The sequence below is a fragment of the Echinococcus granulosus genome, assembly GCF_000524195.1.
Source record: "Echinococcus granulosus chromosome Unknown EG_S00098, whole genome shotgun sequence".
In the NCBI taxonomy this organism is placed as follows: domain Eukaryota; kingdom Metazoa; phylum Platyhelminthes; class Cestoda; order Cyclophyllidea; family Taeniidae; genus Echinococcus; species Echinococcus granulosus.
Genome location: NW_020170478.1, coordinates 193,354 through 206,949, shown reverse-complemented (window position 1 = coordinate 206,949; position 13,596 = coordinate 193,354). Strand labels below are relative to the sequence as shown.

The window sequence follows — 13,596 nt, the reverse complement described above, 5'->3', positions numbered from 1 at the left end:
CTTTGCTCAAGTAAAAGGGTGGCAAACGACATTACAAAATCAACGTACCATATAAAATAGCAATTAGGCGTTAATGTTCAAAATACGTCTACGCAAAACATAACCAACCAACAACCTACGTGGCCCCGTAGGTTTTAAAATGCGAGGGGACGGGTTACCTAATATAAGCAAGGCAACACTGGAAATAAAATGCCTGTGTTTCACCTATGTGCCTTTTAAATTGCTAAGGCGATGTGATTAACAAAATTTTACAAGAACTTAGGACATTAAATAGAAATCTTAAAGTCTAAGTTTACACGTGGAATTATGACAGACTCTAAAACAAACTTGTTATTTTCTAAAAAAAACCCCAATCATGCTAACCAACACCTTGTACTTTTGACTTTTTTGTATTTGGACCCTAATCTTGCCTATGTTTTGCACAAGTCTACGGAATATCCGCCTTCAATAAGCTAGCCTTGATTCACTTCTCTCTTTTTTCATCACAGACTTCAACAACAAACTTTTAAGACCCAACTGACGTTTTTTGCTCTAAAGGTGACTTGTGTTCTTCTGGCTGTTACTAGTTTTCCTGCTGAAAACGGAACAAAGGAATTGCTAGCGAATGCCCGATTTACAGTTTGCACACTTCTTTTAGCATGCCAAGGTCTGGCATATATTAATAGACATAAGAAGTGCCCCTAGCACTTTCCGACGTCAAAAGAAGCCATGATGGCCTGGCAGGAATGCTGAGCTGCTAGCGGCCCACAATCTCAAGTACCCTGGATGGAAGTACCCCCCACCCCACAGGCAATCCTGATGGCTGCTACCACGACCCTGAGTCCATGTCACAGCGGAAGTTTGACTTGCAGCGACTAAGATGCCCACACCACCTCTAACATCGAGGTACCGGTAGCCGTGGAGTCAATCAGGACCTGCCTACACCGGCATCCAACCACTGGACTTCCCCGTGGTATTTATAATTTCACGGGCAAACCCCTAGAACACAAGAGAGGGTCGTGGAACCCAAACTAGAAATTGCTACACTCTCCCTCGCGCGTGAAGTACCAACGGACACCCGGATTTGAGTGACCGTTACAATCCCGCTAGCCCAAGCCCGGACTGCACAGACACCCAACCCCCCTGGCGATAAAACCGAAGAACGATCAAGGAGCCCCTCCATGTTCGCCAATCAGGATGTTGCAGGCTCCGAGATCCCACAACAACAAAAACGCTGTATAGATCTGATCACCGGATCTACTTCACCCAATTCAAAAATCAATAACCACAGTGGATAGACCGGCGGCACGGTGGTGGTGGTTGGAGCGATCGCCAACTTCCATCCAAACGACAGCCTTTCATCAGTAGTCTGGATATCCTTCTTATTGACAATAATATACAGCAGCGGACAACAACAGTGTGACCACGATCCCACAAAACATCGCAGCACAGCACTCCACGACACTAAATCACACAACAACGGCGATAGCAACAACAACAACGAAAGAAAATGCAGCACCGCCACTCAGAGCGCCTTCAACGAGACGAACTCCCTCAACTGAGGTGGCAGTGGCAGACAACGAATTCGCGCAGTGGTGCCGGATGATCCCGATCCCCCCAACTGAGCTTGAATTCGAGCTCGGCAGAGACGCTTCAATGAGCGTACATTTGACTCCTCCTTGTGGAGCCAGGCGCTGAGCCAGGCATCTGATTGGCCAGGCGAGGAGACTAACGAGGACTCAGACAGTACACCGTGCTGCATCAGCCATCGGGTAAATGCGGCCAGGTTGACGGGGTCGCAACCATGGCGGAGCAGGAGGCGAACCTGAAATGGAACACTATGGCATCACGCGACATCTTGGTGATATGTAGCTACAAGCTGGACGTCGCGCACCATAGGTAGATCGAGCTTCGGGAATTTCACGGCCATATGAAGGGGTCCAAGACCATCTTTATCCGGTCGATTAACAGCAGCACCGTGGGAGAGTAATTTTGCCGCTAAATCGAGATGACCATGAAGCACTGCGGCGTAGAGTGGTGTCCGCCCATTCATCTCCGCCGCATTGACATCCGCATGGGCCGCAAGCAGTAAAGACACAATATCCGAACGCCCGTGGTACGTGGCCACATAAAGCGGTGTCTTCTGATGTGAATCCGCCTGATTCACCTGTAGCAGTGAAGTTCAATTTGTTGAGATGTCATTTATGAGTGAGGTGCTCGTTGATAAAATTGCCACTAACCTGAGCACCATGCCGTAATAGGGCGTTGACGATATTCAAATGACCGAAATTTGCAGCAATGTAGAGAGGGGACTTAAGCTCCTTATTTGGGATGTGGATGTCGGCGTTACAAGTGAGAAGGTAGTCCACAACTGGAGTATGACCTCGACAAGTTGCGAGGTAGATAGGCGTTCGTCCGAAACGGTCCTAGGTGATAAAAAGGACGGGACGTATCAATGAGGAGCTTTCAGATCTATCCGAGACTTTAAGCCAACGGAAAGTGCACCCACTTTTTCCACATTCGCAGAACCTTGCACGATTTTGAATACACAACGGTATTTTTAGAACTTTACATCCCCCCAAAAACGAGATCTGAAACCAACTGACCTGAAGATTTAGTATATCATAAGCCTTTTTATCGGAGAATTCAAGAGCCTCCTCCAGCAAAAATCGAACAGTCGGGACAGCACCAACGTAGCAGGCGTAGTGGAGGGCTGTCATGCCAATTTTATCGACCGCGGAGATATCGCAACCAGCGGAGACAAGGGCGAAAACCATCCGAAATCCACTCTGACCCGCTTCAGCGCAGAGCATCAACGGTGTCATGCCTGGGAGAGGATCAAGATATTCCATATATCAGTAGGGTAGGTTTCTTGATACACAGTTGCATTATTCCAAATAAGGCCTTCTGCATAGATAAACTCAACGACTGCACTAAATCAAGAGGGCAAATATGACTTCATTTGCCCGCTTACCAACATTATCTGCCTGATTCAAATTGAGACGAGATGGAGGAGGCTTCACAATGACCGGATGGTTAGAAGCGGCGGAGGAGGAGTCCGCGACGACTTCTAGTGAGGTGGTGTTTTCTGGAAAGGGGAAACACTTGCTCAAGGTGTAAAAGCTACGGATTAGCGCTAAATGTAACACTTGAGGGGAACATATTACAGAACAGACCTAAAATGCTTCTGAAATGAAAAAGGTGGGGAAAAAGGAAAGTTTAGGGATAAGTGGCTTGCGACTGATAACTTCCTAATGATTGTTTTCTAAGTTCAAATGAGCTCCATCGTGGAGCGGCCCAAAGGCAATGATGTGTAAGAAGGCAGGCGTCCACCCGGTAGTCACCAAAGCTACTTACTCCTCTTGCCTCCAGTCATCAATCCTCGAAAACTCGAATTCCTTCCCGTCAAGGAGTTGAAATTCCACACCGACGTTGCCGACAGACAGTTCCGGAAGTTAGCCGAGGGTAAGAGACGATTGCAGTGTTGCACGGATGTCGTGTTGTCCGTTGTTGACGCCGTATTGGCAACGGTGATTGTGTTGGACGCAGCAGCGGATGCGGAGGCAGTGCGAAGGACCTTGGAAGTCCACCCGAACCGACGATTGGGTGAAGAGGCGCTGGAACCAGAGGCCAGGGCTAATGAGGTGGTAGTGATGATGTTAAGAGAGGTGTCAGTGGGAGTCGATGGGATGGTGGCGGCTGCTTTGGACTTGTGTTCGTCTTCGACACGAAGGAGGGTTAAAAGGAGGCCTTCCTTACGATCCTTGGAGGCGACTAGAAGAGGTGTGTCGCCGGCTTGACTCAGAATGTTAAGATCCGTCTTTTCGTGCTGAAGAAGTGAATCGCCGAAAAGACTTTTTAGTAAGAGGGAATTACTCGCGTTCCCGAAAAAAGAAGGAATAAAGTGCGACTAAGGGACAGGTGGGAACTGTAATAACGACTGACGGCCGCGAACGCTGCATAATTTGGGTATTAATTGTGTTATCTTAGGTGAATAGATTCAATGAATATAGAATAGAGAAAAGGATCGAAAATGAAGACTAAAATGGGTAAGGAATGTACGGAGGGCTGAAACACGGAAAGACGAATAGCGGGATGGAAAATGAAAGAATTCAGGAGAGTTAAGCGAATGAATAAAGCAAGATGAAAGGAGAGCTAAAGTATGCCTTGTTCAGGTGGAATTGTATAATCGGCAACGCAACCATTGACGCAGGATGTCGAAGTCCCACCTATTTTTACTGAAATTATAGCGTGTTTCAAATTTTTTTGGAAACCACAATGTTGCTCCACAGCGTAAAGAAGAAAATATCAGCCTTAAGGTAGCTAGAGATCGATCTTTAATTCAATGACCCCGAAAAGTTCGAAAGGCACAGGAAGTGCAGTCATTTCAAGGTATCACCCGTCGCAAGTAAATCGCTCTTTAACATGCACAGTTCTTCCGGAAGAGGGTGTGGTAAAATCAGACACAGCTAAGAATTAAATGCGGAACCTCATGAAATCGCTCTTAGATTCGAAGGAGGAGGGGGGAATAGTGGGACATTTTCATTATGAACTGCACAAAAAAGGGTTCAAAGGTAAGTCAAGATATAAAGTTGCCAACGCTTTTCAGGCCCCATGTGTCAGAAAAAGATAAATCTTGGTTACAAACAAGTATCGAACAATCCAATCATTACTGTTCCAGACACTCACCGATGCCAAAACCTCCCCAATTTCGACAGACGCAAGATGCAGCGGTGCCATACCGTCGTCATCAAGGTTGTTCGGGTCACAGCCATGTTTAAGAAGCACCTTCGCAGTTTCTACATACCTTTCTGCGGACTGACCTGCCAAAAGATGTAGGCAGGATTGACGTCGCTCTGTCAGGGTAGTCACCTTCGCGCCCGAGTTTATCAACTGTTCCGCAATCGCAGCACGACCAAAAAGGGCTGCTTGGTGAAGTGGATAACGCGGACAATCAGAAACGTGGATATCGGCGCCAGCTTTTATCAAAAGCTTAACCATTTGGAGATGACCCAGCTCGATAGCGAGGTTAAGTGGACAGACACCATCAATCACCATACAAGGATTGACATCATTTGGGTAGCTAAGAAGGTATTGCATGCTTTCCAAGTTGTTACTGCGGATGACGCCGCGAATGAGCCATGGTATTTGGACTTTGGTAAAACGGGGTTTGTGGCGTTGTTTAGAGAACCGTTTACCCATGCAGGTTAGTCAGAATGAGGTCAAATTTGATTAGCAAACGTAAAAAAGATCATAATTATCCGCGTGTGGAAGCGACGGACAAAAAGAGAAAAATAAAGACAACCAAAAACCAATGTCAGCCGAAATTCATAGTAGGCGAAGTTTATCCCCCCTTATTAAAACGGGTAAAATATACAGTCGGCCAGTGTGAAAATATTTATGAAGCAGCTTTTATCTATCAATAACTTGTGTTGGGGTAGCAATTAGGATGCATATTGAACCTAATTTCCAGTTTTCATTCCAGAATTTTCGGACCCAAAAAAATACATTAATGTATAAAGCTGACAGATACACAAATAGTTTTTACTAAACAGACAATTTTTTTAAACACTATATGAAATTATTGGTAATGCTTGTTATATTAAAAGACATTATTTAATGCGATAGCTATTTAAAGTACAAATCGTGATGTCAAATATGAAGTGTTACCTTTTACTTAAATTTGCCTAGTTTAGAACCTTTTTAATGAAGTTACATAGGCAACAAACACACACAGGGGAACTTGGTGAAGGTATGTTACGGGGCGCGGAATTCCAGATACTTAACTGAGTAGGACATACAAGGCAACTGTTAGCTGAGTGAAAAACCCCTTTTTCAGTTGTTTTTTTTTCATATATCCCTAATGATTCTTGTTTGTCCACAGCCAGGCATTTCTTCTGAACCTTTTCTTTGCAAATCTATTTATTGGTACTTTTTGTAGTTTGGTATTTCTGTAATAGTTGGAACTAAAAGCTCCTGCACCTTTTTAATTATAAAAAATAAGCATCTGATTCTGTTATGACTACTTCTTTTGAACCTAAATTGGTTTTCCCTTGTGTCCTCACTGTTGGGTATCTCTCTGTGCAGTAGCGGTGCACTGGATCACTGTCCATTTAACATGTGAGGTGTTTTTGCGGGTGATACGCTCTTGAATTTTAGTTCCTTAACTTCTTTTCCATTTTTGAGTGTACTTTAGCAATTATATAAAGTTTTTACCACTTTCTTTATAGATAATCATACATGTCAGAATCCAATTCCCTAAGTGCAGAATATCTGGATTTGCTGGACCCCGCCGACTATGTCTTCGGCCTAGTCCACTTCCCTCCCGGTTGTGACGTCAAACAACTCTTCAGCGCCGCAGCAGAGCCGATGCTTCAGAAATTCTTCAGGAAACTCACCAAGCATCCTGCCACCCCACTACGAAAACGATTCCCTTCACCTCCATCCTCTCAAGTCTTGGAACTAACCTACGAGGGCTCCTCTTCACATACACGGTTGCCGTTTCTCGGTCGTTACTCTAATGGTGGCTACTGCTTGCGACAGCTCAATGTTAAACGATTACAAATATGCCTGGGCAATGACATCGACGGCAAAAATAAGTACGTTCCTCGGGTGCTTCCTTTTTGTGGTTTTTCTCATTTTTTTTGCTATAACGATCTCGTGAGAATGCACTGCACTTTTCAAGGGACGCATTGTAGCGGTTCCTTAAACTTGGGGGTGTTCTTCAGTTGACCTTTCTTCAGCTTCGTCAATCTCATCTGTCAAGATTCCGTAGTAGCACCATAGTCACCGGTGATTACTATTTTGGAAATGCCTGCACTATTTGTCTTTTTGCGATGATGCCCTACACGGAATCGAGTGAACCGTTGGCTGTAATGTGATTGTGGAGTCTCGCGACTATCCAATGGTTTTGGACCTTACGTCAGCATCCGTTACTCGACTCAGAATCTGGCAATTGCCTGTAATATCTGGATGTTTAAGTGTCTACATTGCAGGCTAGGCGCCATGAGAGAGGCATGACCTGATCCTTGATGCTCACGGCCTCAAATGTTAATGGAATTGCCGATGTTTGTTATGCTTAAAGCTGATGCGTCCTCAAACTCACCTATCCTCCAGGCAGCATTTATCAAACCGTAACTCGATCTGGAACTGATTTTTGGCAAAGGAAGCCGTGGTTTTAATTTTTACGGTCACAGAAAAGCTGAAAGGGGGACGGAGCATGTAGTATATCCACATGACTGAATATGGAAATACGTTATCATACCCACCTTGGGACTTTGTAATCCGACGGTTTGTAGGATCCTTGATTTTGCTCGGCTTTGGAACACCTGACGAGCTCATTTTCGCTCTCGGCAACTGTTGGCGGCGTAGACAACCCGTATCAACTTCAACGGAATGGAGGTCATGCGACATCCACCCCAAAGCCATTTGTTCTTCATGCCTGTAAGTTGTCATGTTGAGCTGTGCGAGGAGAATGTAAATGTGGGAAGGAGCCAATTTCACCTCTCCAATGACTACTTCTCTCCGACAAATTGGCTTTAGGTTTGTCTCTCTGCGGTGTGTGTGGCTGCCGAGTGGAACTGCACAAATGAGGGAGGGGAATGACGTTGTATCGAAAGCTGGAAGTTGCGAGGGCACAATTTCTTTTTTCTCGGGATGCGTACATTCTACGGGGCAGCGAAGTTCTCTCATGCAGTCGTAGTCTGTGAATGAGTTGAGAAGTTAAAGAATGGCTGGTTGTGAAATGATCCGCATGTCGCAAAGAATGGGCAAGGCACACTAGATCCAGCTCCCCCTTTCAAACTCGGACGGCAGGTGTGACTGTGATGCGGCATTGTGGCGATGAAGTGACAATACTGCCTGTCAGAATGTCATTTGGAAAAGTCGTTTCCACTACATTGTGATCATCCCGCAAATTGGCTTTTCTAAAGTGTTCGCTTTGTTTCGATAGTCGGTCTACGCATTGACATTTGACCTTCCCCTTGGTTCCACGTCTGACTACTCGGATTGGTTGGTAGGTGGAGTTCCTTTTTCTAACCAGATTGGTGCGTTTTTGTGTTGTTCCTTTTCAGTGTGGAGGGCGATGGAGAGGACGTGGAGGCGAAGGAGGCGAAGGAAGCGGAGGCAGTTTCGGCAAGCAAACGACGCACAAGCGATGTACACTCAAGCATAGAAGCACCTTCAAAGAAACGGAGAAAATCGGAGAGGAATCATTTATGATAATGGCAAGCGGGGAGTGTGTATAGTAAAATCTGTATAGCGCATAAGAAATGGCTTGTATTTGGCAATTTAGAGGGGATCGTATGAAGCTGATGGTGTGCACCCTTCACCTGGCTGGAATTCCTTGCGGATTCAGCCATCTACAACATCTGTCCTCCTCGTATCGGGTTAGAGCTTGCTAGTCTAGTGAAGGAGTCAGGATCGTTGGTCAGTCGGTGGTGCAGTGCCCTAAGCATTCCCTGAGGTAGTGTTGAACTGTGTTAGAAGGAGGAGTCTTTTATTCCTGCTTCGTAGAAGGGCTGGAAGCCCAAAGAGGACTGTTGGGAGGGCCGTGCCACTAGGGAAGGGAAGTGGGGTAGGACGTGCTATTCACGCAAACCGAGATGTCGAGAGGATGCTAAAGTGAAACAGTGTTTTAGGTCAGTAGGGCGTAGTATTTGTTACTAAGGCTCCTTAATCGAGCAGCATTTTTCGCTTATTCCCCCAAAAGTTGAGCCTGTCACGGAATCTCCATCTTTCTGTCTACTTAAACTAGTAGTAGTAGTATAATTGTTGGGGTATTCCTCTCCTTTATGTCCATCAGTAGTAGCTTGGCTCATGAATTCCTCACCAGTTGTGGCCTCGATATTTCTTTATTTGACTAACAACTTGCTAACATGAACTATCCAGTTTCATTATATGAAATCCAGTGTGGGGCTCTACTGACTAGCCTTGTAGGTAGTATGAGTAGTGGGAGAAGTGTCAGCACAATTCCTCAATTGGAGTCATGGGTGCCGTCAATGCTGGTCATTGCAGGTGTGTGCAGAATCGTGGTCCGTCAAATTAAAGCTCAAACTGGAATGAGAGATAAGACTGTGCTACTTAATTCACTCATAAGTAGCGCGTGAGCAGTAAGGCTCAACAAGTACGAAGCCCCCTTGGAAGGCAGGTCTACTACCACTCATCGCCCCTCGCATTTTCCATTTTGGGTTCATGTTTAGCTGACCGCCCGATTCCCCTTGCCAAATAATCACCTTGTCGACAGGATGAAATTTGCCTACCTGTACCAGGTGAATGAATTTAACTTGGCGAGGTGACAGTGCTTGCATAATCCTTCGAAGGCGATGGTGCCGATCGCACGAACCATTCTTACACAGCAAAGTCGCAACTGTGATATTGGTAGTGATAATGCGGTCTATTTTTAGAGGCAGTGGCGTCTTCTGATGCGACTCACACACAAGTGTCTCCTCCAGGAGCTGCGTTTGTGTGACAAGTGACACCGCTGCGCCTCTCCCTTCTTGCCAACAACGCTGCCACAGGCCATGTCACTGCCTTTGAAAATACGGATTCATGTAAGCGTCGCCTTCCAACAGACGCGGGCCCACTCACAGAAGGTCGAAACTGGCGAATTCGATTTGGCTGGAGGTTGGATGCCTGCTCGAATGTGGGCACCACACCAACTCAACTGACTGTGTCTCACCCACCCACTAATAAGGATACTTCATCAAAGAGTCTGCACCGTGGAATAGGCGATGCCATGTCCCCCATTGGAGTCAACTCCACAGAGTGAGTGGCTGAGACAGTTCTGTAGATCCAGTCTCCTCCCAACGCTTCGTGTCGCATGAAGCCTCACGGAGACGAGGCAAACGCCATCTTCTGTGTACCCCCGTACTCTCAAATTATCATCAATGAAAGCGGTGGTGGTCTATGAGGAGCAAATGGGCAGTCGTCAGTGTATATGTGGGGGGGGGAGGGGGAAGGTGGGTTGAGGTGAAGGCGGTGACGGTCCTGTTAACAGTTGCTTCAATCGTTCACTTCGTCCAGAAACGAGAGAAAGGCGTAAATGATCGGCAATGGAATGACAGTACTCTGAAAGGTGGACAAAAGGATGCCCATCAGTTTTGCCTCGCCTCCTGTTGCTAAGGCCGATAAAGAGGAAGAGTTTGTAACTCACTTGTAACAGAAGTGCGGCAATGGAAGTACATAGTAAGTACTTCGAATAGCCTTCACTGCATGCAACAAGCTTGTCCCTGCATCCTGTCCCATTTCCTCCATTACATTCTTCGGGCAAAGACATCGCCCTCCCGACTGAAAGGTGAATTAAGATGTAAATTCTTGCCCAATGAGAAGCAGGAAACGGTCGAAAAGTGTGCCCAAACCTACTGATTTCGTCGTTACCGTTCATGCCGCAGCATCTATCAAAACGCTTTAGGCTGCACGTTACTTCCCGCTGTCATAAAGAATAAGGGAAAGTTATAAAGACAAAAAATTAAACGCGAATTAACATTTTTTTTTAGCCCCCCACCTCCATTATTGCATTCCAGACAACATTTGCCGTTGAGTTATCCCCATTCCTGCCTTTGTATTCCTCAAGCAGCTTTGCAATTGTACCGAGAAACGGAGCGTCAAGCTTGTCAGGATTGGCCAAGTACACTGCCATAACAATGGCTTCCACGAAGAGTAGGACAAGCAGAACATTGGTGTACTGGTAAAAAAGAGGTGGAAAATAGGCATTGTTAGGTGGCTTTACGGCTTTACCCGCTACTGCTCCTCCAAAAAGAAGGCAATTCGCTCAGAGCATCTGTGCACTACAAGCCTTGTGCCAACAGCGCCGGGAGCGTGGACGACCGATGGTTTTGTGTTTAGCAAAACCAAGCACCTCTCGATCGGCTATTCCGCCAAAACCGTTATGCGAGCATCCTGGCTGTAGGCACCAGGGTATGAAACATAAAGATACGAAAATAACAAGGAAGTCGTGATAAATAATTTATTTAATCTACACCAATTTTTCCTTCCCCATCACGACTAAGTCTACTTACTATGTTCAGTAGTATCTTTCGTTTAAACAAGGCAGGAATGCAACCAATGAGACAGACAGCTGTCATGACGAGTCCAACCACGATGAAAGCTGCAGCAGTGTGATCTAGGGGAGACGGAGAAGCATTATCAACCTTTCTCACATTGGAAGGCGGTGCTACATGTCGCAGAAGTTCATCACCCACCATTTTCAGCGGCGAATTTGGCAAGACCTCTTAATTCACTGTCACTGAGTCTAAATCTCTTAAAATAATTCGACATCAACTCCTGTGCCAAGGAATCAGAGGTTTTTAGAGCAATGCCAAACGACGCTATGGCTAGGAATGTCGCCTGATGGAGAAAAGGAGAGAGGGAGGGAGGGAGGGAGGGAGGGAGAGGGAGAGAGGGAGAGAAGAACATGAGCAGATATTGTGGAGGGCGATTGTAAAGGCTATGGCAAGGCTATCACTCACAGAGAGGACGGCACTGGGGACCAGGAGAAGGAAGATGGTTACACAAGACATAACGCAGACGCTGCTGAGGACAAGGAGATAAAGAAGGTGTCGGCAAGAGTTGGCCCTCACCACGGCTGGGCACTGACACAACGCAATGAACTCACCTGAGTTGAAGAGTTCACAAAGTGTGATAGTAGAGCAAGGCGTTGTGCAGGCGGTATTTATGCACGGTAGAGTGGTGGTGTAGAGCAGGCGGCAACACTAAATGTGGTTGGATGCGCACTTGCATAACGATTTATTCGATGGGCCTGCCGAGGTTCTTTCTATCAGCATGTGCTTCTCAGAGAAGAAGAGCCACCAACGTGTGTTCCTGTCGCTTAATTTGTAGAGTTGGCGGATTTTAGTAAGCTCGAGGTTGCGTCATCGTCAAGTGGCAGAAGGTAAGGGGGTGTAATTTAAGACCAACAAGTCCTGTCTCTCATGGTAGTTTGCATCTAATATATGAGCTTTAAAGTTAGTGTATCCATTCCGAATCCATTTATCTATTCCAAAGGCACTTTTAAGCTACTTTGCTTTACATCACCTTCAGAGGTGACCAGAGCACCACGTCAGTGGCAGCACAGCGGAATGATGTTGAAATCTTTCTCTCCTTGGGGAGTATTCGCCCAATAATCTCCAAGCCACTAGAAGGCCTTGTGTCTTGTGGATAGTGTATCACCCTGATTCACTTTGACCTCACCTTTTGGCTCTTGTGTAAGTCAGTAAATTTTTCCCATGCTGGCCCTGCTCATCACTCGAGCTGCTTTAGCTGGGCGAGACAACTACTACTATTAAACTAGTCAGTATGAAGACGCGCTTTAGTTAATTGTTTAATCGACAGGCCTGAAGAACCGATCTCCTCTTTTTCTCTCAGCACTTGTCAACCTGATTTGACTCTCCAGCTAGAGCTGAACCGGACTCAAATTTTTCCGAAACACCCTCGATCTCGATAAACCACACACTACTTATAAGACAGATGAGTAGTTTGGCTTAAACGCCAAAATACTTGAAGGCCACACCGAAACTGACTGCCTATTCAACCCAGACATAAAGCGTTCTACTCACTGGTTAGGTAAGCAAATTCGTCTGCAAGAATAGCAAGTAATTTAAGAACCAATAGTCCATCACATACTGCTGTCTACATAATAAGTAGGTAGAGACCCTCAGTGAGACGCAGTGCACAAAGGTCCGAGAAAATGTGTAAATCAAGTTGGTTTCAGCCAAGAAACCCCTCGGTATGCTCTGTTGAATTAGAAACAGACTTCTAAAGTGTCTCTACAAATATACTCTCCAGTTTCATTTCGTTGCCACAAAATGACCTGCACCTTGAACAAGATTGAATTCTAGGCCGAAATTCACGTTGTTAGAAGCTCCAAAGAAGTCTCCACCTTGAATAGCGTCAAGTTATGGCCATAAGATTAGCTATTTGTCTTATGTATGAAAGTCCTAATCAACTATGTATCAGCTGTTCTGTGTGTTGTGCGGATAGGTTTGCACCTCAGGCGGTGTTGCGTCCTTCATGTTACAGAAGAGCGCGATGTTGTCGTTCTCTCACACCGCAATCCACCTTGACTCCGCCCTGGGACTGCTTTTCTGTGAGGGCAAGGGCGGCAGGACTCACACGGACATCGGCCTGTTCAGAGCAGATAGAGGAAAAGAAGGCGCCAACAGATTAGACTAGTCACGTGTTAGCTTCGAACTGACAAATAGTTGTTGGACAGTAACTGTGAAGGCGTGTCCAAATGTGTCATGGAACTACTGTTGTCTGGTAACCTGGTCGTCCCTGGAAAGAGGAAAGAACGGAGCCCCCTCTTGAACCCTGTTTCGCGTGGATGGTACGTGAGTGTGTGACGAGAGCACAAATTTATCATTATCGAGGATAAGGTTCCTTCTTTAACTCTACCGTAGATACATCATCTTCGGCGTGCCAGATGTCAAACACTCCAGAGGTCTAATCGGTGACGGCTAGGCATTATAACGCACAATGCGTCCATCATTCGCGATCCGAAGTCGGACATCTCATAAGCTGCTAGTGAAGCCGAAAACGGATCTTCGTTTTTTAATACTGCATTTGTGGTTGACAGAAATGCTTGGGTCTTGCTCAAAAATGGAGAAGAATTAGACGTAT

General features: G+C 46.0%; 3 protein-coding genes across 3 annotated transcripts; 1 reads left to right on the top strand and 2 right to left on the bottom strand. All coding sequences in view use genetic code 11, as the record gives it.

The window, feature by feature from the left end:
- Positions 1–1,504: 1,504 nt before the first annotated feature.
- On the bottom strand, positions 1,505–5,181 carry EGR_08196 (Tankyrase-1; the record flags this gene model as incomplete). The annotated part of the gene is made up of 7 exons (XM_024497445.1): positions 1,505–1,804; positions 1,874–2,146; positions 2,220–2,405; positions 2,586–2,806; positions 2,954–3,067; positions 3,337–3,808; positions 4,669–5,181. 7 exons carry the CDS (start codon positions 5,179–5,181, stop codon positions 1,505–1,507), a joined length of 2,079 nt encoding a protein of 692 aa, XP_024348155.1.
- Positions 5,182–5,685: 504 nt separating this feature from the next.
- Positions 5,686–9,748, top strand: EGR_08195 (hypothetical protein; the record flags this gene model as incomplete). The annotated part of the gene is made up of 5 exons (XM_024497444.1): positions 5,686–5,731; positions 6,227–6,578; positions 8,052–8,136; positions 8,494–8,554; positions 9,453–9,748. 5 exons carry the CDS (start codon positions 5,686–5,688, stop codon positions 9,746–9,748), a joined length of 840 nt encoding a protein of 279 aa, XP_024348154.1.
- A 233-nt stretch (positions 9,749–9,981) lies between these two features.
- EGR_08194 (hypothetical protein) lies at positions 9,982–13,486 on the bottom strand (the record flags this gene model as incomplete). Its single annotated transcript, XM_024497443.1, has 9 exons — positions 9,982–10,097; positions 10,173–10,266; positions 10,484–10,663; positions 10,998–11,101; positions 11,181–11,325; positions 11,448–11,690; positions 13,024–13,101; positions 13,242–13,251; positions 13,452–13,486. The coding sequence occupies 9 exons, from the start codon at positions 13,484–13,486 to the stop codon at positions 9,982–9,984; spliced, it is 1,005 nt and encodes a 334-aa protein (XP_024348153.1).
- Between the last annotated feature and the right edge of the window lie 110 nt (positions 13,487–13,596).